At 40.9% G+C, this 26479-nt stretch overlaps 2 protein-coding genes across 2 annotated transcripts; one reads left to right on the top strand and one right to left on the bottom strand.

Annotated features, from left to right (window-relative positions):
* The first annotated feature begins 3236 nt into the window (after positions 1-3236).
* On the top strand, positions 3237-3781 carry LOC112085399 (uncharacterized protein At4g04775-like). Its single transcript, XM_024154612.1, has 2 exons — positions 3237-3413; positions 3491-3781. Exons 1-2 carry the CDS (start codon positions 3237-3239, stop codon positions 3779-3781), a joined length of 468 nt encoding a protein of 155 aa, XP_024010380.1.
* Positions 3782-4206: 425 nt separating this feature from the next.
* On the bottom strand, positions 4207-6515 carry LOC112085398. The gene is made up of 7 exons (XM_024154611.1): positions 5798-6515; positions 5611-5689; positions 5500-5557; positions 5122-5434; positions 4959-5017; positions 4353-4892; positions 4207-4272 (listed from the first exon to the last, which is right to left on the bottom strand). The coding sequence occupies exons 1-7, from the start codon at positions 6513-6515 to the stop codon at positions 4207-4209; spliced, it is 1833 nt and encodes a 610-aa protein (XP_024010379.1).
* Between the last annotated feature and the right edge of the window lie 19964 nt (positions 6516-26479).

Below are 26479 nucleotides of genomic sequence, written 5' to 3'. Positions count from 1 at the left end.
TCTAAACGAACAGAGTTCAGACTTGTCTCCCCAAGCTCTCAAAATCGAAAAAGCCAAAAAAGTAAGAAGGTGTCTTGCTCGAAAATCTAAGGTAAGGTTCAAAAGAGACTAAAAACCCTATTTATATCTATAAAACACGTATTGGGCTTCTTTAGAAACTTCTGGGTCCAACTCCTTCTTTAAACAGGAAACAAAATCGCGTTTTCCTTATTTCCTTGACAAGTGTCGAGCGTCACTCTCCATGGTGTCAAGCGACACTAAAGCACATAATTCATCCTTCACGAATTTGATCCTGATTAAGCTCCAAAGTGCTCCAAAATCTCCAGTTAAGCTCCAAACGTACCTAAGACCTGTAATGACTCCAAAAGACTCGAAAAACACTAAAAAGACTCTATAAACAAGACCTATACCATGGTTAAAAGTCATTAAAACCATGATCTATCACCAACATATTGCCATTGAATATTTACATCAAATTTACGTCGAAATAAAATTTACATTATATTTACATCGATATTACGTCAAATACAAGATGGAGGCCAATTCGTCGTATAGTTGACGTAAATTTTACGACAATGTTACGACGAAAGAAAATTCGTTCTTTAATCGTTGTAATGTCGTCGCAAGTTTACGACGATTTTACGAGAGTAGGATTTTACGTCCAAATTACGACGAAATATTTTGACGTCATACATTACGACGTAAATTTACGACGACCATAACTCGATGTAAAGAATTCGTTGGAAATGCCCCTCTTTCTTGTAGTGATGGTCCAAAGTATGGATGGAAGTGTGTGTGGCAAGTAGAAGAAGTAGTATAAATATGTTGTAAAGAGAAGGAGAAAAACATCGATTGATCCAAATATCAAAATATAGTTTTTATATGTTTATCTCTCTAAGTTTCTTCTTGTTATCACTTAGAAAAACCAAACAACAACTATGAGTGCAAGGGGGTTCACACTCTTAGCCATCTTAATTGAAACAGAGCAAGAGTTAGAGTGAAAGAGAGGGAGAGAAAAGAGAAACAAAAGAGTGAAGAGAGAAAGAGAACAAACCTGAGTGAAAAGAGGAGAGATTGAAGAATGTCAACATTGTATCAGAGCCAGGTTATCCTTGGAGCCTGTTCAAAGAAGAATGGGTCCATGAGAGAGTACTTCTCAGCCGTGAGAATGTTGAAGAGAAAGAGATGAAGAACCTTCCAACATTGAAGACCTTGCAGCCACTGAAATGGAGAGAAGATGGAAGTGGTTGCTGAGGGAGATAGAAGAAGAAGCCTGCACAAGAAAGAGAAGTGTAAGGCAAAAGAACAAAAAAAATGGAGCAAGACTGAAACTGTCAAACAAGAAGAGAAGGTGATGAGGATGGAACAGATCCTTCCTACGGTAGTAAATGTTGGGGTTAAATTTGATCCTTCCTACGTGGACGAATTACGTGTTAGCACGTGGCGTCCATGGTTTTTTTTGTAGACACGGCCTCCCTGGGCCAAATTAGGACCTGTATTGAGCCTCCGGCCCAATACGCCCTAACCATATAGCACCGGACCTTGAATCCAGTTGGATTCGGGAGATCCGACACGATAGGCCATCTGTTCCTGGTTTTCTCGTGTCTGACAGCACATGCCACATTGTCAGAAACAAGGAAGTCAGAAACTGATTGGTCAGGAGGAGGAGAGGTCACATTCTCTATGTCCTAGACCTAAGCTCGGTGATCCGGAAGAGTCGAGATATAAGGAAGAGTGGTCCGCACAGGTACCCGGAGAGCAGAGTCTTCCATCCCTAGCAGCCCAGTCCTAGTATCGAGGGATCCGGGCCATGTATAAGTGACTCGTTTGAGCGGCAATATTATTCAAATTTCCCTCCAATTGACAATTGGAATATGCCTTAATCTGATTTGACTGCCCATACCCTTACAAGCCCACGAGAATGACATTTAATGCATTTTTCTTACGTGTGTCAGGTGAAAGTGACTTTTTGCAGGAGCCAGGGGAAAAGCAGAGGTTCAGCGAAGAACTATATCGCGTCTGAGACACCGACCCAACTCGTACACTGAAAAAAAGGGACGCGCCAACAGACGGTCTTGTTGCAGCGCATAACACGCCAAAGAAAGTTGGTGAGACCATCAGAGGCGTGACGCCATCATAAGATTCGAATTCAGTCGAGTCGGGTCATGGGCTGATCCACCCAATTCAAAATCCATGGGTTAATCCGGTATACTAACCCGGGTCAGGTAATCCCCTATAAATATTTTACTTTTTCTTACGAGGAGGGGGTTCACACTCTTAAGCATCTTAAGTCTCACGATATCTCTCTAGATACATCCTAAACTAAATCTAGTCTAGTATTCACAAGAGATGCAATGCATGATGAATTGTTAAAAGAACATCTAAAGCATATCGACTCAAACCAGAGACTCTTAAACTCATAGGTGGCGATTTAGACTTCTCCGGTTTACTCTATTTGATGCATGGTGGCATTTCCAACTAGCTTCCGGACGATTTATCTTCATCTGTTTCTGGGAATCTGCATTGAACTAGAATAGACACATGTATGATTAACCAACTGTCGTCACCTTAATCAACTAATCTCTTAGATCTAGCAATTAACTCTCGCTCTCATGCTAAACTTAAGATCATGCAATGAACACTGAATTCGTCTGCTCACATCTTCTCTATAGGTTGCTTTCGACTCCTATAGCGACTATGTTCTTCTGAAGCTAGGTATGGATGATCTGATACCGCACTCTTGTGGCTCTGATCGATCCTAGGCTCAGAGAATAGGTCATGAATCTACTCTCATGCTTTACAAATGACTTAGAAGATATGAGATCCAGAATATGGCTAAGAACAATAGAAAGGGAAAACAACGTATTTTCCCCCACCAAGTTTCACATAGTAACCAATCCACACGATCTTTGAGGTTCGTCTTAAATCCCCACAGCGGTAAAGTTAAATACTAATTTTCCCCCAATTTCAAAGTTAAAAACATAAATAACCCTTACCGCTGATTTAACTGGTTTGTGAGCTTAACCGAAGGTAAAACCATGTTGCTCGATTGTAGACGGTATCTTACGACCCGGCCAACCTGACCCAAAATCTAAACCCGCTCCTATAACCCGATCCATCTCCTAACGGTAATATTATGAAATCCCCAAATCGATTTAAAATTCCCAAATCGATAGAAGAACCCTAAAACCCGAAAATTCCCAAATCAAAATTCCGAAAACCAGACTCCTTTTACGATGAACAACAACGACTCTGGGGCTTCTAGTGTGAACTCAGGTGGTCGGGAAAGAAGAAGAAATGCAGGTGTGCCGAAAAGGTGCTGGTGTGGAGAAGCAATTATTGCGAAAATGTCAAAGTCCGAGTCCAATCCATACCGGAGATATTATCGATGTGCATTTGCCATTGAGAAAAAGGTACACAGCTATATCTCGTATTCTCATTTTAAAGATTCCGAGTTCTCATTGTTTAGTGATTGTGTTGTTTTTTGTAGCTTTCTAATGATAACCACATTTTCAAGTGGGTCGATGATGCTTTGTTGAGTGAGATTGAGGCATTGACAGTAAGAACTGAAAAACTGGAGCAAGTCGTGGCAGATATTACGAATGGGACAATGGAGGTGGCTAAGAAAATATTTGAGGAGCTGCAAATGAAGCTAGAGAATGAAAGCGATCAAAGAGTGGAAGAAGCTGTAGCTGAAGCTAAAAATGAGATGAAGAAAATGATGTTAGTTATGTGTTTAGGATGCATTGTTGTTGTTGGGTGTACCAAGCTTGTAGGTTGATGCTTTAAGAAGAACAAGCTTGATGTATGATGTGTGTTTTGTGTTTGTCATTGGTTTTTGAGACCTTGTTATGGCTAGAGATTGTGTTTGTGCTAGAGATTGTGTTTGTCATTGGTATTTGGTAGCTTGTTTGTGTTTTTTGAGACGTTGTTTTGTTTTGTGTTTCATTACAAGCTTCTGATCATAACATAAAAGAGGTTCATAACTAAAACAACTGACCATAAGTAGAGTAAAATACAACTGATCTTAACATAAAACAGGTTCAAAAAAAGCTGATAGAGTACCAAAAAGACAGCCATAACATAGATGCCGCGACACAAACTGATAAAGCACCAAAAAGAAAAGCCGAGCACAAGCTGTTAGAGTACCAAAAAGACAGCCATAAACATGAAAAAAACATCTAAAAACATGAAAATTCTTCACTTTCAATCCACTTGACTGAGAATTCCTTGTGAGGGTTCAACTTGAGATGATGCTTCAAGTAAAGGGACCTGCGAAAAAAGAAGAACAAATAACATTAGCATAGACATAAAAAAAGTCATAAGAAAGAAAGAAGAACCACATAGTTTACCTCAGATGTTGAACCTTTCTTCTTCTTATTATGCCAGCGAGAGTTGTGACCAGCAGCTCCACAAACACCACAATGCATGACCCTCCTCTTCTCCAATGGGTCTGCCCTCTTCGTAGGAGACTCATTCCTGTCTCTCTTCCTCTTTTTATCTTGCTTTGTAACCTTTTCCTTTGCCTTATCCTTATCCTTCTTCCGACCAGGCATATTTGGAATCTCAGGATGAACAATCGATGGCTCTTCTCCTCTAGGCAAAAATTTTGCACCTTTAACTGGAACAATGCCATCTATATACAGCCTTCTCCACTTATCTGTCCTAAACCAATGGCACACATAGTGTTGAGCTTCAAGACCTTTTTTCAAGATAACACCATATGCATGCTCACACGGGATTCCAGTTATTTCCCATCTCCTGCAGCTACAAGTCCTATTCGCCAAGCCAACCCTGTGTGTGCATCCATCGAGTGAACAAGCATACTGCATGTTAGTTGAAGGCTGAACAAAGCATCCTGAAGCTGCATCATGATACTCTGCAAGGTATTTCTTCACATATGGTGTACAGAAACCATCATAGTTAGAAGCTTTATAATCTCTCTTGGGTATTCAAACCATTGCCAACCTTGCAATGGTCTCTAGCATAGGCACTAAAGCCTTATCCCTGGCTTTTCCTGAATACAACAAGGGCAAAAAATAATGAAAACAACAATGAAAATACAGTTAAAACAAATGAACTATCACCAATTCATAAGAAACCAACTAAAACAATTCATACCTATTGAGTTGTTGAATGACTCCACTGAATTATTCTCCACATCCTCACAGTAAGACCCGAGCTTGTAAAAAGCCCTGCACCATGTCTCCGGTTTTGTTTTCAGCAAATCTCGGTACAATGCCTCATCATACAACTCAATCTTGTTCAAGTTTTCTCTAAACTCTGGCTCATTGTAGCTCCAAGCTAGATGCCATATCAACCCCTTCAACTCTGGATTCTTTCCATGGTGAGACTTCAGGTTCATGTATATGTGTCTTGTACACATTCTATGCTCAATCTTTGGCAGGATCCTCTGAACGGCATTGATCAATCCCTAAAAAAAAAACAATTTAGTAGCTATAGAAGTAAACTAAACAATAAATAAACCACCCATTTTACCTTTTGTCGATCAGAGATTAGTACAAAGCCATCTCCATCATGTAGTCCTAAATAATCTCTGATCTTAGAAAAGAACCAACCCCAATTATCTGCATTCTCTTTCTGCACTACAGCGGTACAGCCCATGCCACAGGGTAGATTCGGTTGTCTGCATCTCTACCACTTGCCACAAACAACTCACCTTTGTGAACTGTTTTTAAGAAACAGCCATCCACTCCTAACATTGGCCTACAGTTCTCTTTCCAAGCCTTTTGCAGGTTATCAAAGCATACATAAAACCTTTGAAACACATGCTTACCTTGATCATTCACAATGCAATCAACCTCCACTGAAGAATCCGGATTAGAACCTTCAATCTCTTTTGCATAATCTCTTAGGCGTGCAAACTGTTCCTCATATTCTCTTTCAATCCATGCCAAAGCTTTGTTCCTTGCGTGCTGGCATTGAGGCCGAGAAACAGAGATCTTCCACTTCTCCATAACCAACTCTTCAATCTTCATTGGCATGAAGTACTCCGGTTCTTCACGAATCTTGTCCACAAAGAGGCGAGCAATCACAGGCACCTTGATCATCGTGCAAATGCCATTCGGAACACAACAATGTTTAGATTCAAACACCGTTACCTGCCACATTGAGGATCCACCTTTCCGAGAGCAATAAATTCGCCATGTACAGTTCTCTCCTAAACACTTAAACATAAGCTTTGTCTTGTCATATCTTTTTTGGCTGATATTGTAACCAGTCTTCAAGGCGTAGTCCAAGACACCTTCCTTGAATGCTATTCCACTGATGAAGACTTGTCCGAGGTACAAACTCCCATTGCCTCGTCGGATATGGTCGCGCCTCCGAGCTTTACGTTGAGCTGCTTCTTCTTCATCCAAATCCGGATACACATTGTGCCTGACAGATGGCTCATCCTCAAAAGCAGCTACAGCTTCCTCGATCATCCAATCATTTCTCTCCCTTTGATCTACACTGTCGGAATCATACCCAGCTTGCCACTCCACTATCGACATTTGCAGAAGAAATCGACAGCTACGGTTTGAAGTGAAGTGGATTCGGAGTTAGGGTTTGCTCGGGATTGAAGTTTGATTCAGGATTTGGTTCCAATTTGGGGTTTTCGATTGAGTTTCTGGGTTTTTTTTTGTTTTAGGGTTCTTCACAATTTGGGGGAAATGAAAGCATGGGAGAGGTTTCGCGGGTTTGTGTCGGGGTTTTGGACGGGTTTTTTTTTTCGCGGGTCAAATTTTTAATTGGGTCTAGATTACGGGTCAATCTATGGTTTAGACGTTAAATCGGGTTTAAATTAGATAAATCTCGGTATTCATTGGGTAAGACAGTTATCGGTAAACAGTAAACCGTTCTAAATCATGGTCTATGTGTTTATTCGTATTTAACTTTATTCGGAGGGTTATTTATGTTTTGAACTTTGTAATTGGGGGGAAATTGGTATTTAACTTTACCGCTGTGGGGATTTAAGACGAACCTCAAAGACCGTGTGGATTGGTTACTATGTGAAACTTGGTGGGGGGGAAATACGTTGTTTTCCCCAATAGAAATCCTAATCGATATATATGCTTGTCGATATCTTCAAACAACTTGACTCTCTGGGACTAATCTACATGATGCAATGAATGATAAAAGACATAGAAGAATGCAAAAGAATGAAACAGAAAAGTTAATAAGATAAAAAGGAGGAAGAACAATGGATCTGGGAAAGAATCCCCATCTCCATCGCCTAACCCTAGAAAAACAAGGTTTGGTGGCTCAAAATCTCATTACAGGAGCACACACCCGTTTAGGACTGCTAAACAATGTATTTATAGGTCATAAGGTCTTCCAGGTCTCATTTAGGGCTTCTCTGAAGAAATGGCGAAGTGGGCTTTGATGTTGGGCCTTGTGGCTTGTCCTAAGGTCCACCGGGGGTGAGAGTCTTCCAGGGCAGGTAAAACATGTGTTTCCCGCGGGTGAGAGTCTTCCGGGACTGGTGAACTGGGTCAACTTGTTCTCCATGTATCTTTTGATTGCACCGTTGGATCTTTGTGCTGTAAAATGCTATGGAAATCTGGTTGTCTCCTCTTGATTGTCTCCAAATTTGAGCTGGATCGGACGGTGAGAAAGTCTTCATTTGAGGCTGAACTTCTGACGGTCTGACTCTGAGCTAAAAATGTGGATTTCTTCCATTTTGCCATCATATTCCATAAGTTTCCTGAAAAGAGCCTTGAAACTACAAATACATGAAAATCATAATAAAAGTTCCTAAACTAAGTAAAACCTTTGAAAAAGCATTTGAAATCAATGGTGAAAAGTGGTCAAAATCAGGTGTTATCAACTCCCCCAGACTTAAGACTTTGTTTGTCCTCAAACAAATCAAGATCTAATCTGGAAAAATATCATTCAACAAAAATGAGAGGGAACTCAAAAATATCAGCAACCATACTTCTAGACCTTAATTATGGACAATGCATCAATCATATCAAGTCTAAAAAATTCTCACCAAAATACAAACATAACTAGTCCGTTAATCCGTCATGCGAAAATCCACACACCTAGAACTAACTTCCAGTCAACTAGCTCTTAACATTCATTAGTGGTTTCAGTGGTTCTCATCAAAAGGACATTAAACAAGTCATTCAAGGCTAGGCATCAAAAAGGCTTTTTAATGGTAAGGCTGCTGTGTTTAAGGTTACCTTTTTCTGGAGAGACATGATATTATGCAAAACAGCAAGAGAGGATGGAACTGATAAATGCCCCCATAGTTTCAGTCACACTCTTCTTGCTTCAAGATTTCTGATCTCCTTTCTTCAGGTTCTCCTTATATTTCCCCCAGACTTAGATTTTTGTCCAGGTTGTGAATCCATAACTCCTTAAGTGAATACATATTGCCTTGGCTCAAGTGATTTCGGCTTCTAAGACTCTTTAAGCTTTTAATTTCCTTTCCTTTCTTTCTTTTTCTCTTTTTTTATTTTATTTTTTGAAACGGAAACCTGCCTTTTGACTTGGAGTCTTACGGAGCACGAAAATTACCTTTAAGAATGAGCTTTTCTGAGGCATCAAAAGATTTCTGGCACAGTCCCTTCTGGTCTCTTTCAATCTTTCCCTTGAGTGACTGAAAACTATGTTGTTCCTCCCTCTCCGGCGTTTTTACACATATCTGTCGATATAAACTTAAGAGAGAATGCATGAGGTTTGAACATGAAGGTTTGGGTTAAGGGTGTGGTACCAGCTAAAGATGAACTGACCATCTAAGACAACAAAGACTGGTATCAATAAGGAAAAGATGTCCTTGATGTGTGTCATGATGCCTTCTTTAAAACCATTGATGAGAAAATTAAATGTCAAGATTAAGTCCAAGTAAAATGAGCTAGTATATCCTGGCAGAAAAGATCTTCATGAATAGAAGTCCTCTGGTGGGATTTAGTAGTGTAAGTAGTCTAGCTACCGTCTAGTCTAGTACTAAACCTTGAAAGAGCTTTTATGAGTGATTGGTGTAGAAGCAAACAGGTTGGTTATCATCATTTGATTTTGTCATTATTCCCTCAAAATGTTTTTGACCTTTGAAAACATTTTTTTTGAAACTCAAAAGACTTTGAAAAGGTTTTAATAAAAATCAAAAAATCTGAAAAAGTTTAAAGAAAATGCAGAATGCAATGGCTCATGCAAGAAAAGATGGTTAGAGAGGGATGAAATCCTCCACCAGACTTAAATCACACTGCCCCCAGTGTGAAATAAATCAGGCAAGGATGAGAAATAGAGTATGTGAAAGATGTAAAAAGTTTAAGGAAAAGAAAACTTACTTTGTGGTGGTGATGGATTGTGATGTTGTTGTGGTGGTGTTGCTTGATAAAACTTGGATTCTAGGGATCCGAAACTAATTTTAACAAGGTGGTGAAGGTGGCTAAGGATGGATGGAAGTGGCCAAGGATGGATGGAGGTGGCCAAGGATGGATGGAGGTGGTCAAGGTGGACGGATGTGCTGGCCACGGATGAAAACATCCCGGTCGCGGTAGGATGTGCGGCGGCCACGGTTGAAGACGTCGCGACCGTGGTAAAACTCAGGCTGGCCACGGCCGAACCTCCTTTGGCCGCGGTCGGCTCCTTTTCTTCTCTTTATTTTTTTTTATTTTTTTTATAGCATACTAAAACCTGTCTTAAATAAGAAAAACAAAACTTTTCATAGAAAAAGAAAGCGTAAACAAAAACAAATAAGTACCTAAAATGGGCTGCCTCCCATAAAGCGTTTTGGTTTATAGTCCTTAGCTAGTCTTTGCAAAGAAATAGACTTAGTTCAAATAGGATCTTGTCCTAAGACAAGTCCTTTTCGAAATCTTCCTATTCTGTCTTGCAGGTTCTTCATCACTCCAGAGTTCTTCTGGTTCAAATGCCTAGGCTATTTGCTCTCCTCTTTTGCTCTTAAGTGGTGTAGCTTCATAGAAGATGTCCTTGTCGATATTGGCAAAGGGAACTTGCCTGTTGGGCCAATCCATGATGGCTCCAGAAGTTGCTAAGAAAGGCCATCCAAGAATAACTGGATAAGAGTCATCTTTGGTCTTCACTATGTATAAATCGTCAGGTGCAATGCAATCTCCAATCCTTAGAGGAATGTCTCGGGCTATCCCTCTTGGTGTTGCACTTGAATCATCTGCTAAGTTAATCTTTGTCCTGGTACTTGAGATGTGCTTAATACCAAGTCTCAAAGCAGTTGCTGTGGACATCATGTTAATGCAAGCTCCATAATCACAAAGAATATTGAGGAATCTTTCACCTCTAATGTCACAAGAGATAAGAAATTGACATTTGTCTTGAACTTTGTGCAGAGTTCGAACTGGTCTACTTTCTTGGGCGTGTGTGAACAAGTCTTTCATCTCTTGGATTGATTCTTTGCTGTCACAAAAGAAGTGGCCGATCATGTAGTCTCTACATGCTTTGGCAAACGAAATTCCTTATGGCAGGGTCTGAACCACTTGGTTGAACTCTTCAAGTGCTTCTTTGCTGATCTTGTTTGTGTAATCACTGGCTTCTAGGGGATCTTTGAGATGGATCCTGAAAACAGCTGCATCAGGTGATGATCTAGGAAAAGATAGATACCTGGCTCTTCTGAAATACGTAGAGATGTTCTCCTTAGTCTCTCTGCTGTATCTAAAGAAGACTTGAAGGCAGCCTTGCTTTCAGACATCATCGAATGCGAGATAGAGAGGAATGGACTTCACAAATTTGTTGAATTCGATCAGTCTCTCTCTTGATATGCTCTTGGTTATTGGTTCTATGTTGTCATCAGATGAATCATCCCTAGGGTTTGAATCTTTTACAAACAAACCATACTCTAGCTCTTGAAGCTCATTGTCACAAGTGTAAACCATGTTGCAAGTTGCATAAGTGTTGGATTCTTCCTTTTCCTTTGATGCTTGTGCATTGATTGAGAAGACAAATTGATCAAACAACCTAGGTCTGGTCACATGAGGTCGATTTTCTGATGAACAGGCTTCAGAAAGAGGTTGAAAGTTCTCCCAGTCTGAGAAGTAGTGCTCCACCGCGGGTGAGGAGCTCGGAGCCACGGTGGGAGTGGCTCTGGCCGCGGGTGAGGAGCTCGCAGCCGCGGTCAGCTCCCTCCGGCTCTCCATGCTTGCTTCTTCAATCTCTTCTTCTCTATTGTTGTTCTCTTGCTTCCAGTGGCTGTCAGACATGTCTTGGGTATCCAAATCATTGATTCCAGAGTTCAGATCATACTCCTTATGATCTTTAGAAAGTTTTTCAACTTTCTCTTCTACTTCATCCAAAGCATAGACAACTTTGTCTAGAGTAGCATCAAGCTCTTCTGTCTTGTTTTCAACCTTTACTACGCTTTGCCACAGCTCCAATGTGTAGTCGTAGGTCTGTTTTTTGCTCTCATTCAGCTACTTATCCAAGTCATCGATCTTAAAGGTTAGGGTTTGCAGCTCCCTTTTGTTTTGCCAGATGCTGAACTTGTTTTTGTCTTGTTCTTCCCTGACAGACTCTATTCTCTGGTCTAACACGTCGTTAGCTTTGGTTCTCTGATTCTCCAGTGTCTTCACATGCTCAGAGAGTTCATCAAACCTTTTGTCAAGGCCGATGATCACGTCATCTATTCTTGTTCGCAAGGCAGCATCGATTTGGGCTTGGGAGGCAAGGAACGGATTCAGCTTGCCTTCCAATCAATTAATCAGGATGTTAAGTCGATTGTTCTCATAGTTCTGGTGCAGAATTTGATGAGGAAGAGGATGAGATGGTCGACAGTTCACCAGGTGTGGCGAATAGGGCTCATTTCGGTGGTGCGGAGGTCGCGAGTCTCCATGATTGTGGTTCGGATTAGGGTTCCGAATATGATGATCAAGATCACGCCTGGAGGGTGATTCACATGCGCAGGGAGCTTCACACAGGTCGCAGGACCTTCGCTCAGAGTTAAGGTATCTCCTTGAATGATCCATGCTTCAAAGGTTTCTGAAATTAGGGCAAACAAAAGAAAGAATAAGCAGAAAAATAAAAAGTTAGGGTGTTTATGAATTTGGTTTACTTCCTATGTTGCTTTGGCAGAAACTCAAAATATATATAGTCGTCTGCGGCCTCAACCTCCCAGGTTTAGACCTCTAGCGACTTCATGCCTCCCCGACAACGGTGCTAAAAAATTGATGGGCTTGCAGGCCTAGGGTTGTTTTTAACAAGCCCGTTGGTCCTCAAAAGTTTTAAATTTATAAAACCCTAGTGCCTACAAGTGCACAGATGTACGTTGTAGGACTTAGGGTGTCAATCCCCAGGGAGGATGTCTAATCTGCAAGAAACAAACTGGGAAGTAAGCAAACTCATAAACCAATAAAAGATTTGGGGTTTTTGGTTAAGATCCTAAACTAAACCTAATCTAGTATTCACAAGTGATGCAATGCATGATGAATTGTTAAAAGAACATCTAAAGCATATCGACTCAAACTAGAGACACTTAAACTCATAGGTGGCGATTTAGACTTCTCCGGTTTAATATAATTGATGCATGGTGGCATTTCCAACTAGCTTCTGGGCGATTTATCTTCATCTGTTTCTGGGAATCTGCATTGAACTAGAATAGACACATGTATGATTAACCAACTGTCGTCACCTTAATCAACTAATCTCTTAGATCTAGCAATTAACTCTCGCCCTCATGCTAAACTTAAGATCATGCAATGAACACTGAATTCGTCTGCTCACATCTTCTCTATAGGTAGCTTTCGACTCCTATAGTGACTATGTTTTTCTGAAGCTAGGTATGGATGATCTGATACAGCACTCTCGTGGCTCTGATCGATCATAGGCTCAGAGAATAGGTCATGAATCTAGTCTCATGCTTTACGAATGACTTAGAAGAGATGAGATCCATAATATGGCTAAGAACAATCAAAATCCTAATCGATAAATATGCTTGTCGATATCTTCAAACAACTTGACTCTCTGGGACTAATCTACATGATGCAATGAATGATAAAAGACATAGAAGAATGCAAAAGAATGAAACAGAAAAGTTAAGATAAAAAGGAGGAAGAACACTGGATCTGGGGAAGAATCCCCATCTCCATCGCCTAACCCTAGAAAAACAAGGTTTGGTGGCTCAAAATCTCATTACAGGAGCACACACCCGTGTAGGGCTGCTAAACAATGTATTTATAGGTCCTAAGGTCTTCCAGGTCTCATTTAGGGCTTCTCTGAAGAGAAATGGCGAAGTGGGCTTTGATGTTGGGCCTTGTGGCTTGTCCTAAGGTCCACCGGGGGTGAGAGTCTTCCAGGGCAGGTAAAACATGTGTTTCCCGCGGGTGAGAGTCTTCCGGGACTGGTGAACTGGGTCAATTTGTTCTCCATATATCTTTTGATTGCACCGTTAGATCTTTGTGATGTAAAACGCTATGGAAATCTGGTTGTCTCCTCTTGATTGTCTCCAAATTTGAGCTGGATCGGACGGTGAGAAAGTCTTCATTTGAGGCTGAACTTCTGACGGTCTGACTCTGAGCTAAAAATGTGGATTTCTTCCATTTTGCCATCATATTCCATAAGTTTCCTGAAAAGAGCCTTGAAACTAAAAATACATGGAAATCATAATAAAAGTTCCTAAACTAAGTAAAACCTATGAAAAAGCATTTGAAATCAATGGTGAAAAGTGGTCAAAATCAGGTGTTATCATCTTCTCGGTCATCTTTCTGGCCATCTCATTTTGTTTCTTCTCCAAGGCGGTTCCTAAACCGTGGAACTCATTCACTTTCAAACTTTTATTTTCTATCTTTCCACCGCAAAAAGCCCATTCTCATTTCAAGTCCGAGTAGATCTTGCCTTTCCGACTTCTTTCCACTCTCTAAACATCTATATTGTTGTCTTTTTTCGAGCTGTTAACTGACTTGAGCTTCGGAGTGCCTTCGGAAAACACACACCCATCGTGTTTTTCGAGCCCTGACATCTTTTCTGTTTTGCAGGAGACTAGTCCCCAGTGGAGGACTAAAAATCTCCCCCAAACAATTTGGCGCTAGAAGGAGGGGGCAACACTCTCTCGAGAACAGAAAAGAGCAAAAAGATGACCACCGAAGAAGAAGCTGTGAAGGTGGAGATATGGCCAGACCAGCCCGAACACAAGCTACGGCTGGGGGAAAAACTCAACCCGCAGCCTGGGAAGACATCATGCGATTTCTGTTCTAACATCAGGATTGTTTCGCATGGACCCATGAGGAGATGTCGGGAGTCAATCCAGAAGTCATAAAACATAAGCTCTCCATGGATCGTGCATTCCCTCATATTCAGCAGAAATAAAGAAGTTTGCCACAGAAAGGGATAAGATAGTCATCGAGGAAGTGAAAAAGCTAATCGATCAAAGATCGTCAAGGAAGTAGAGTATCCGGAGTGGTTGTCTAACATCATCATGGTTCAGAAGAAGAACGGCAAGTGGAGAGTCTGTATCGACTTCTCGGATCTTAATAAAGCTTGCCGTTTGGTCTCATATTGATAAAATAGTAGCCGCGACAGCGGGACATGAACTACTCAGCTTCATGGATGCGTTCTCACGGTATAATCAAATACACCTGGCACAAGAAGACCAGGAGAAAACCGCCTTCATCACCCCACTGGGGATCTACTGTTACACCATGATGCCGTTGGGTCTGAAGAATGCGGGGGCCACTTATCAAAGATGCATGAATAAAATATTCGATGACCAGATATGGGATACGATGGAGGTATACGTCGACAACATGCTGGTGAAATCCCTCGAAGCGTGAGATCATACCGCACATCTCGAACGGTGTTTCGAAACCCTTTGATGATACCAGATGAAGCTAAATTCGTCCAAATGGGTGTTCAGGGTATCTTCGGGGAAATTTTTGGGCTTTATCGTCACGCAAAGGGGGATCAAAGTCAACCCCAACCAGATCGCGGCGATACTGAATCTGCCCGCTCCACAAGGCCATATAGGTCGGATAATGGCATTACAAGTGAACCGAAGAGTGTGAGATGTCACTCGCCCAACCGACAGAGTATTTGACGTAACCGCTGCTACTCACAAAACCAATGGAGAAAGAGCCGCTATTGATATACCTGGCGGTGTCACAGAATGCGATCAGTTTGATGTTGGTTAGAGAAGAAGATGAGAAACAACATCCCATATACTATACTAGGGATCAAATCTCAGGCCTTGGCTGATTTCATGGCTGAATTCTCCCCAGGAGCCGATACGGCAGAGGTCCAAGCCTTCAGAGCGGAGACCACTGATGGGCCTCGGGGTCGCAGGTCTTTGCAGGCCCGTTGATCCGGAGTTTTAAATTTATAAAATCATAATGTTTGAAAGTGCATAAATGTACGTTTCAGGACTTAGGGTGTCGATCCACAGGGAAGATGTCTAATCTGCAAAAACTTTAAACTAGGATAAGTAATCAAAGTCATAAATTCATGGGGGTTTTTGGTTTACGGAAACCTAAACTAATCCTAACCTAATATTTACGGGAAAATAAATGCAATACAAATGAGTTGCTTTAAAAATGTCTAAAGGGATGTTCGTAGGGATCTAAACTCATAGGGGACGATGCAGATTTCTCCGGTTTACCCTAATCGATGTCTAAGCATTTCCAATTAGTCTTCGAATGATTTATCCTTATCTACTTCCGGTATCTTCATTGAACTAGAATAGGCACATTTATGGCTAACTAACTCTCGTCACCTTAACCAACTAATCACTTAACCTGCCAATTAACTCTCCCTCTCATGCCATGAATAAAATCATGCAATCACAACTGAATTCGTTTGCTCACATCTACTCTAGAGGTTTCTTTCAACTCCTGTAGCGACTATGTTCTTCTGAAGCTAGGTACGGATGATCTGATACAGAACTCTCATAGCTCTGATCGATCCTAGACTCAGATATTAGGTCATGAATCTAACTGATAACACCGTATTTGTACCTATTTTCACCATTGATTTCAAATGCTTTTTCAAAGGTTTTAATCAGTTTTAGTAACTTTTATTATGATTCTCTATATTTGTAGTTTCAAGGCTCTTTTCAGGAAACTTGGGGAAAAAGATGGCAAAATGGAAGAAATCCACATTTTTAGCCCAGAGTCAGACCGTCAGAAGTTCAGCCTCAAATGAAGTCGTTCGCTCCTCTGATCCAGCTCAAATATGGAGACATTCAAGAGGAGACAACCAGATTTCCATAGCACTTTACATTAGGAATATCCAATGGTGCAGTCAAAAGATACATGGAGAACAAGTGTTTTACCTGCCCCGGAAGACTCTGACTCTCACCCCCGGTGGACCCATGCCGAGCCACGAGGCCCAACATCAAAGCTCATTTCGCCATTCCTCTTCAGAGAAGCCCTAAATGAAACCTGGAAGACATTAGGACATATAAATACATTTTTTAGCAGCCCTAAACGGGTGTGTGCTCTTGTAAAGAGATTTTGAGCAACAAACTTTGTTTTTCTAGGGTTAGGCGATAGAGAAGGGGATTTTTCCCTGGATCCATTGTTCCTTCTCCTTTCTATCCAATTAACTTTTCTGTTTGAGTCGAACACCCTTGAGATATTCTTTTAGCAACTCATTTGCATTGCATTTTATTTCTCGTAAATATTAGATTAGGTTTAGTTTAAGATCTCGTAACGAAAAACCTAAAACCCCAATGAGTTTATGACTTTGCTTACTCTCCCAGTTTGGTGTTTCCTTGCATATTAGACATCTTCCCTGTGGATTGACACCCTAAGTCCTACAACGTACATCTGTGCACTTTCAGACTTTAGAGTTTTATAAATTTAAAACTCTAGACCAATGGGCTTGCAAAAGACGAGCAACCCTGAGGCCCATCAAAGTTTTTGGCGCCGCTACCGGGGAACATTTTAGTCGCTGTAGGTCTAAACCGAGGAGGTTGAAACCGCAGAAGACTATATATATGTCGCGTTTCTGTCAAAACACAATTGGAAGTAAACCAAACTCAAAACACCATAACATTTTATTTTTCTGCTTATTCTTTCTTCTGCTTGCCCTAGTTTCAGAATCCTTGAAGCATGGATCATCCAAGAAGAAAACCTAATCCCGAGCAAAGGTTTTGCAACCTGTGTGAAGCTCCCTGCGCATGTGAATCACCATTCAGGCGTGATTCCAACCACCTGGATAGGAACCTTCTTCCAAACCACCACCAAGGAGACTCATGAACTCCAAACCACCAAGATGAGCCCTATTCGCCACACCTAGTGAACCGACGACCATCTCATCCCTTACCTCATCAGATTCTGCACCAGAACTATGAGAACAATCGACTTATCATCCTGCTTAATCAATTGGGAGTCAAGCTGAATCAGTTCCTTGCTTCCCAAGCCCTCGTTGAAGCTGCTCTGCGAACAAGGATAGATGCCATCATCATCGACCTTAACAAGAGGTTTGATGACCTCTCTGAGCACGTGAAGACACTGGAGGATCAGAGAACCAAAGACAATGAAGTGTTGAATAAGAGGATGGAATCTGTCGAAGAAAAGCAAGGGAAGAACAAGTTCAACATTTGACAAGGTGAAAGGGAGCTGCAAACCCTAACTTTCAAGATCGATGACTTGGATAAGGAGCTGAATGAAAGCAAGAACCAAACCTACAACTACACATTGGAGCTGTGGCAAGGCGTAGCTAAGGTTGAAAACAAGACTGAAGAGCTTGATGCTACTTTAGATCAAGTTGTCTATGCTTTAGATGAAGTAGAAGAGAAAGTTAAAAAACTTTCTAAAGATCATATGGAGTATGATCTGGACACTGGAATCAATGATTTGGATACCCAAGACATGCCTGACAACCACTGGGAGCAAGAGAACAACAATGGAGAAGAATAGAATGAAGAAGCAAGCATGGTGAGCCAGAAGGAGCTGAACTCGGATACGAGCACTTCACCCGCGGCCAGGTCCACTTCCACCGTGGCCCAGAGCATTTCACCCGCGGCCGAGCCTGATGTTTCAGACCTAGAGAGTTTTCAAACTATCTCTAAAAACTGTTCAACTGAAAACTGACCCTTTGTGACCAGATCTAGGTTGTTTGATCAAGCTGTCTTCTCAATCAATGCACAAGCATCAAATGAAAGGAGGAATCCAACACTTATTGATGTGTTTGTCGTGTGACGGTTGTCAAGTTTTACACTAAATGAAATCAATAGCCACAAGTGCACAACTGATCGATCGTAGTACTTAGGGATCGAATCCACAGGGAAGGAGGATCTTTCCTGCAAAAGCCTTCAAAAGAAATACAAAGTAAGGAAGTCTAGAACCAGGCGATTTTTGTAAGGGTTTTGGTGGTGTCTTTAAAACGTAAAAACTAATATTGACGAGAAAATACGGGAATTAAAATGACCTAATAACTAAACTTAATGAAATCGACTAAAAACGAGAAAAAAGTCTAACCCTAATCGCTTTAATAAAAAACGATTAAGAGAATGAAAATGATGAACAAAAGCTTGAAATAAAATCGGTGTAAATCTATAGAAAAGAGGCATTGGGTTTCAGGGAAGTTTTCTCTAGGGTATGAATGATTCAAAACATTGCTAGAGAGTAAATTTGATCAGATCTTAGCTTAATCTTTTCGAACTAGAGTCAGGGACAACTATCTCTCTCAACCCTGACCAGTGGGTTTCTACTCTGGCCCTGGAAGAGAAAATAGGCATTATGTTTAAGACTCGTCAGCATCACAAATCGCCCATAAGTAGATTTTCACTCCTATGTTTGTTTTGCTCTCCCAAACTAGATCTGATACCGGATGAACACTTTCGTGTCACCAAGCATCTGGATCAGATTGTAGTTCATGACGCTACTCTCATGCAGTAAAAGTAATTCGGAAGAAAAAGTTCTAAGATTCGGCTTCAATAGCTCATGGAATCCTCATCGAACATATGTATCCCCATCGAAAATCCCTTAGACCCAAAAATAAAACTACTCAGACATGATGAACAAAATCAAAAACATAGTATTAAAAAATAGAGCAATAATCGAAATTGAAAAAGAAAGAACAATGGTTCAAGAGACAAATCTCTCTCTCCCTAAAAGCTAAAACTTAAAAAGTATTCTAAAACAATAAGAGCATATGAGGTGATAGGAATTAGGGTTCCTAAAACATGTATTTATAGTGCTCAAGACATCTCTGGACGTCACTTAGGATTTCTCTAAATGAGGAAATCATTTTGGGCTTTAGAAATGGGCCTTCGAGTTCGGAGTTGACTGGCCGCGGTCAGGAAGTGTGTGGCCGCGGGGAATGGATGGTTGACCGCGGTCTGGAAGCCTCTGACCGGGGTGAAATGGCTGCTGGCAGCGGGTGAAAATGCTTGCCGGCTGGTTTACGGGACATCTTGCTCTTCGAGTATCTTTTGATTGAACCGTTGGATTGCCAAGCTGTAAAGTGTGCTGGAAAGCTGATACTTCCATCTTTTAGATCTTCAGATTTGAGCTGGATCAGACGGTGAGAAAGCCTTCTATTGGGGGTGAACTTCTGACGGTTTGACTCTGAGCTGAAAATCTGGTCTTCTATCCATTTTGTTAAGCTTTTTCCTAAGTTTCCTGGAAAGAGTCTTGGAACTACAAATACTAGAAAAACATAATAAAAGTACTTGACAACAATAAAAGAACATAGCAAAAGTATTTCAAAACGATCCATAAAAGTGGTCATAAATACGGTGTTATCAACTCCCCCAGACTTAAACCTTTGTTTGTCCCCAAAAAAAGCAAAAGTCTAAACTGATGAAGTGAAAAAAAAAATTGGGAATGCACAAGTCTCAGAGACATGAACTCCTAAACTAGGACCAAAGATCGTGCATCAATCCACAACTTAGTCTAGAAAATTTTCACCAAGACACAAAAGATACTAGTCCACTTTTTCCGTCATACAAAACTTAAAAAATCTAAATCTTGATTCCAGTCAACTAGCTCTCTACATTCATTAGGTGCAATAGTGAATTCTCATTAAAGACATCATCCAGGATAGACGGCGTTTGGCATTAAAGGACTGTTTAAGTGGTGGAGTTAAAGTGTTTCGGGTTACCTGATGAATCTGGAGGATGCAAGATAATATGCAAAACCACAAGAGAGATAAGGACCTGTCGATGACCGCAATTTTCAGTCACTTCTTCTTGCCAAATGTTGTTGCATAATCCTTCCTCCTTTGTTGTGAACAACTATTCCCCCAGACTTAGATTCTTTCCGGAAATCAGAAAATGGTCTCCAAAACTCCATTAAATCGAACTCTAGCTTGCCTTGGGACTTAAAATTCGACCTCTCTAGTGTCTCTAAGGCTTTTATTTCCTTTCCTTTCCTATTTTTGGATTTTTTTTTTCTTTTTTTTGGAAAGGGGAAATACCTTTTAAGAGAGAGTGACTAGAGGACGAGATTGTACCAAAATTTGAGATCTTTCTAAGGCAAACTGAGCTTCCTCATGTGTTGAATCCTTCCGGGAAGTTTTCTGACAAATCGCAGGTCTCTGTCTTTGGTGACTGAAAATTGCGTCGTTCCTCTTTCTCTCCAACATTTTTACACATATCTGCATATAAGACAATAGAAAACAAGAGTGCATGTGGTTTGAAAGAGGATTGGTTAAGGTGGGGAACTAGCTAAAGATGAACTAGTCATTCAGGATCAACAAAGAGTGGTAAAAGGGTAAAGGAGTCCTGAATGTATTATTCGTTTCCCTGGTCTAATGCTTTAATGAGAGAATTGAGTCCAAGTTAAGTCCAAATAAAACAGAGCTAGTGTATTCCTTCATCTAAATCGAAATCATTCAAATTCCTCTGGGGTACTTTGTTTCAAATGTGCTTAGCTACCGCCTAGTCTAGTCCTAAATCTTGAATGAGCATGTTACTAGGACATGTTCACCATTCCCTTTAAAACGTATTTTGTTTTGAAAATCGATTTTGAAAAAAGTATAGATAATGCAAGACTCATGAAAGTAAAGTGGTTAGATAGGGATGAAATCCTCCCCCAGACTTAAATCACACTGTCCTCAGTGTGAAACAATTCGAGATTGGATGAGAAAAATGCATAGATAATCGAATTGGTAAGGCCAAAGAGAACTTACCTGGATCCGGGATGCTGGTGGAGATTGACCGGATCCATTCGAAGAGGTTTGGGAAGGTGATAAGTGGTGATGGAAGGTGGTGGGAAGTGATGAATGAGGTGGAGTGGGGCTTAGTGAGGTGGAATGAGGTGAAGTGGGTGGTTTGGGGTCGGGTATCATCTCAACGACCATTTACTGCGGTCAGAGGTCACGCAACTGCGGTGAAATGGTGCTAGGCCGTTGTCAGAAAGACGCGACCGTGGTCGAAGTGGTGTTTCCCACGGTCAGAACGCCTGCGGCCATGGGGTCTTAATTGCGGCATGTTCCTGCTTCTCCTTGGTTCCTGCTGGGCCGAGCAGTCAGGGACCATCCTTCTTTTTGGTTTTTTCGGTTTTTTGATTTTTTTGGCTTTTTCGTTTTATAAGAAACACCTGAAACTAAGAAAAAGAAAAAGATCAAAAGAAAAAGAAAAAAAATCCTAAAGAAAACAATACCTAAATGGGTTGCCTCCCATTAAGCGCTTATGTTGACCAACTTTTCTTAGGGTTTTGCGGAAAAGAAAACGTGTGCCTTCCCCGGAAACGACGCCAAAAACTTGATGTGTCTGTCGTGTGAGGTTGTCAAGTTTTACCCTAAATGAAATCAATAGCCGCAAGTGCACAGCTGATCGATTGTAGTACTTAGGGATCAAATCCGCAGGGAAGGAGGATATTTCCTGCAAAAGCTTTTGAAAGAAATATAAAGTAAGGAAGTCTAGAACCAGACGATTTTGGTAAGGGTTTTGGTGGTGTCTTTAAAACGTAAAAACTAATTTTGACGAGAAAATACGGGAATTAAAATGACCTAATAACTAAACTTAATGAAATCGACTAAAAACGAGAAAACGGCTAACACTAATTGCTTAAATAAAAATCGATTAAGAAAATGAAAATGATAAACACAAAATCATGAAATAAAATCGGTGTAAATCTATAGAAAAGAGGCGCTAGGTTTCAGGGAAGTTTTCTTTGGGGTATGAACGATTCAAAACATTGCTAGAGAGTAAATTTGATAAGATCTTAGCTTAAAATTTTCAAACTAGAGTCACGGACGTATGAATACGCCACTGTCGTGATCATAGACAACTATCTCTCTCAACCATGACCAGTAGGTTTCCACTCTGGCCCTGGTAGAGAAAATATGCATTATGTTTAAGACTCGTCAGCATCACAAATCGCCCATAGGTAGGTTTCCACTCCTATGTTTGTTTTGCTCTCCCAAATTAGATCTGACACCGGATGAACACTTTTGTGTCACCAAGCATCTGGATCAGATTGTAGTTCATGACGCTACTCTCATGTAGTTCATGACGCTACTCTAAGATTCGGCTTCAATAGCTCATGGAATCCTCATCGAACATATGTATCCCCATCAAAAATCCCTTAGACCCAACAATAAAACTACTCAGACATGATGAATGAAATCAAAAACATAGTATTAAAAAGTAGAGCAATAATCGAAATTGAAAAAGAAAGAACAAGGGTTCAAGAGACAAATCTCTCTCTCCCTAAAAGCTAAAACTTAAAAGTATCTAAAACAATAAGAGCATATGAGGTGATACGAATTAGGGTTCCTAAAACATGTATTTATAGTGCTCAAGACATCTCTGGGCGTCACTTAGGGTTTTGGAAATGAGGAAATCATTTTGGACTTCAGAAATGGGCCTTCGGATTTGGAAGTGCGTGGCCGCGGGGAATGGATGGTTGGCCATGGTCGGGAAACCTCTGACCATGGTGAAATGGCTGCTGGCCGCGGGTGAAAATGCTTGCCGGCTGGTTTACGGGACATCTTGCTCTTCGCGTATCTTTTGATTGAACCGTTGGATTGCCAAGCTGTAAAGTGTGCTGGAAAGCTGATACTTCCATCTTTGAGATATCCAAATTTGAGCTGGATCAGACGGTAAGAAGACCTTCAATCGGGGGTGAACTTCTGACGGTTTGACTCTGAGCTGAAAATCTAGTCTTCCATCCATTTTGTTAAGCTTTTCCCTAAGTTTCCTGAAAAGAGTCTTGGAACTACAAATACTAGAAAAACATAAGAAAAGTACTTGAAAGTAATAAAAAACATAGAAAAAGTATTTCAAAACGATTAAAAGTGGTTAAAATACGGTGTTATCACTTATGCATCTTGCAATATGGTTTACACTTGTGACAATGAGCTTTAAGAGCAATTCTCAGAAGATGAAGAGTATGGTTTGTTTGTTGAAGATGCAAACCCTGGAGATAATTCATCTGATGACAACTCAGAACCAATAACCAAGAGTATATCCAGAGAGAGACTGATGGAATTCAACAAATTTTTGAAGTTTATTCCTCTCTATCTCGGATTCGATGACATCTGGAAGCAAGGTTGCCTTCAAGTTTTCTTCAGATACAGCAAGGAGACTAAGGAGAACATCTCCACATATTTCAAAAGAGCCAGGTATCTATCTTTTCCTAGACCATCACCTGATGAAGCTGTTTACAGGATCCATCTCAAAGATCCCCTAAGAAGCCAGTGACTACACAAACAAGATCAGCAAAGAAGCACTTGAAGAGTTCAATCAAGTAGTTCAGACTCTACCTAAAGGAATTTTGTTTGCCAAGGCATGTAGAGACTACATGATCGACCACTTCTTCTGTGATAGCAAAGAGTCTATCCAAGAGATGAAAGACTTGTTCACACAGGCACAAGAAGGTAGACCAGTTCGAACTTTGCACAAAGTTCAAGACAAATGTCAATTTTTTATCTCTTGTGACATTAAAGGTGAAAGATTCCTCAATATTTTTTGTGATTCGGGAGCGTGCATTAACATGATGTCCAAAGCTACTGCTTTGAGACTTGTCATTTGATAACTAAGGTTTTTATAGCCTTAGATGGGTTATCAATCCCCTTGTCAAAGTAGTATAAGGGGTGTCAATCCATATGTGTGGTAGTTAGGCACTAGTTTATGTGATAGGTTCTTAAGTCAAGTAATCAAAGATGAGTTTTGTGAAACCAGCAACAAGAAAGCATAAAACAAGAAACAAACAAGCTATGATTAATGAACTAAGCAAGCAAACAAAACAAGATGATGGTGATTAAGCAAATGATAAAAGCTAAACCTCTAGATGTGATCATTGATTAGGGTGCTTTAGATATTGAATCATGATGCTAAGAACATAATGCAACACTTGCTACTCTTTAGTCTAGGCTTCTTAATCAGATTAATTCATTCCCATGACAATAATCCCTTTGCAAATCACTTAATCAAGTCTAACAACCATTAGATATAATCAAGCAATCAGCAAGCATAATGCATCAAGCCTAATAAGTGACCAAACAATCTCTCAACCAAGAAGACTGAATCTTATACAGAAAGACATAACAAGCAATCACATGATCTCAAACATTTCAACTTAGAACTCTAATCTAGACTAATCCTCTCATGAAGGCATTAATCTCTACACTAATCCACTTTCAAACCAAATCATCATTTGTGAAATATGAATCAATGAGCATTAAGAAACAGTTCTAATATGTCATTCATGCATTTAACAAATCATTCCCATGATGAAAAAGGCATAAACCCTTAAGTTAGCTCATTCAGGCATTTCATCAAACACTTTTGGTGCATGAAATGCCTATGAACCCAGATTTCACTTTCCCAAGGAAATCTGGCATTAGGAGCAACTAACTAAGGAAATGGAATGAGAATCTAAACCCTAAACATCACCAATCAAACATCTAAGCACCCTAATCTACACACCTAGAAGCTTAAAAGATGACTACTCACTAATCATGAAGAACACATCTAATCTTTTGCAAGATGTTAATCATGATTAGAAGCAGAAATGAGATGATGAGATGATGAGAAACAGACTTAGATTGATTAAATCCTTGAGATATCTCTTAATCAAAAACGTTTTTTCACTCAAAAGGAAAGAAAACTAGAGAGAAAACTAAGTAGAAGATAACATACATGGGTTTTTCTCCCAAAAAACTATATATACCTAGTGCTAATGGACCGGGTCAGCCCAGGACAAACTGGGTACTGACCCGGCTCAGTTGGGTCAAGTGGAAATCCTGCGGGTCAGTCCAGTATGTCCCAGGTCGCACACCTAAGTCGCAGTAGATGAAGACTTGTCTTGTGAAGCCTGAATCGCCTTGTCTTAGCCGCACGCCTAAGTAGGAGTGTTTTGCGAGTGTTGCTGCGGCTTGGTCTCCTTCCTCTCCAACTCGCAGGGCTAAGTCGGTTTCTGGGGAATGTACAAACTGTGCGGGTTGGTCTCTATTGCACCTAGGTCGCAGGCTCAAGTCGGAGTGATTTGCGAGTGTTGCTGCGGCTTGGTCTCCTTCCTCTCCAACTCGCAGCATCCAGAGCAGCTTAGACCACTTCGCATTCCGGAGAGTGTAACTCCTATGAGACTTGTCCGAATTGAATGATTTCGGTTGCAGAAGACAGAGGACTCATATATCTCCAACTTTTGTGAAGAAAGCTTCGGTGCTTGGGAAGTGTAAGGCTTCCTGGAGGGCACATCTTTGCAGTGCATGTACACGACCAGAGAGAGGCGTCTAGACATGTGTCCATTCCGGAGACTGTATCTTTCTGCTCATAGATCCGAATTGAATGCTCTTGGACGTTCTGGAAAGAAGGCTCAAATGTCTATGGTTCTCATGAAGGACCCGGAAACTAAATCGGCCTGGAAGTGCACCGTCCTTCGCATCCTTTAGAACTGATCTGCTCGGTCCGGAATACCTGCGAGACTGGGGTTCCTTCCGACAAGCTTATCTCTCTGCTCACGCGTCCGAATTCCACGATTCTACTTGCTAAGAGACCGTGATGCAATGCTCTCCAACTTCTATGAAGCACCCGCCGTCTGAATCGGACCGGAAGGCTCCCCGGACAGGCGATTATTCAGGGGTATCGGATTGCTCCGGAATGAGTGCGAGACCTGTTCGTCTTCCGATTACCATATCTTTCAGTTCTGTGGTCCAAATGCCTTGATTCCAACTGTTATGAACTCTTGACTCAATTATCTCCAACCTTTATGAAGACTCCGACAGCTAAATCTGACCGGAAGGTTCCCCGGACAGGCGATTTCGGAAACGTGTCTGCACCCGGAGATTTTGGCCGAGAGACTTGACCGCGGTACGTGTTATTGGCCGAGAAAGCTACCCGCGGGAAGGATTTTGGTCGAGAACCTTCGACCTTCAGTACACCATTTTGCCGAGAAACCCAAAATTGCTCCTTTTCACCATTTTTGATCATTCCAACTCCATTTCTTCATCTGAATCATATCCTCCACTCCAAATTGGCTCCAAAAGCACCTGTTTAACACTCCAAAACATGGAAAACTCTCTTGGACCTAATGAAATCTCCTAAGTCCTAAAACAATGCCTAAAGACCTAAAATGCATGAGATAAGACATGATTTGGACTAAAACATGTACACTAA

This window comes from Eutrema salsugineum, unplaced genomic scaffold (assembly GCF_000478725.1).
Source record: "Eutrema salsugineum unplaced genomic scaffold, Eutsalg1_0 scaffold_3, whole genome shotgun sequence".
Taxonomy (NCBI): domain Eukaryota; kingdom Viridiplantae; phylum Streptophyta; class Magnoliopsida; order Brassicales; family Brassicaceae; genus Eutrema; species Eutrema salsugineum.
This window is presented reverse-complemented; position numbering and strand designations above follow the sequence as displayed.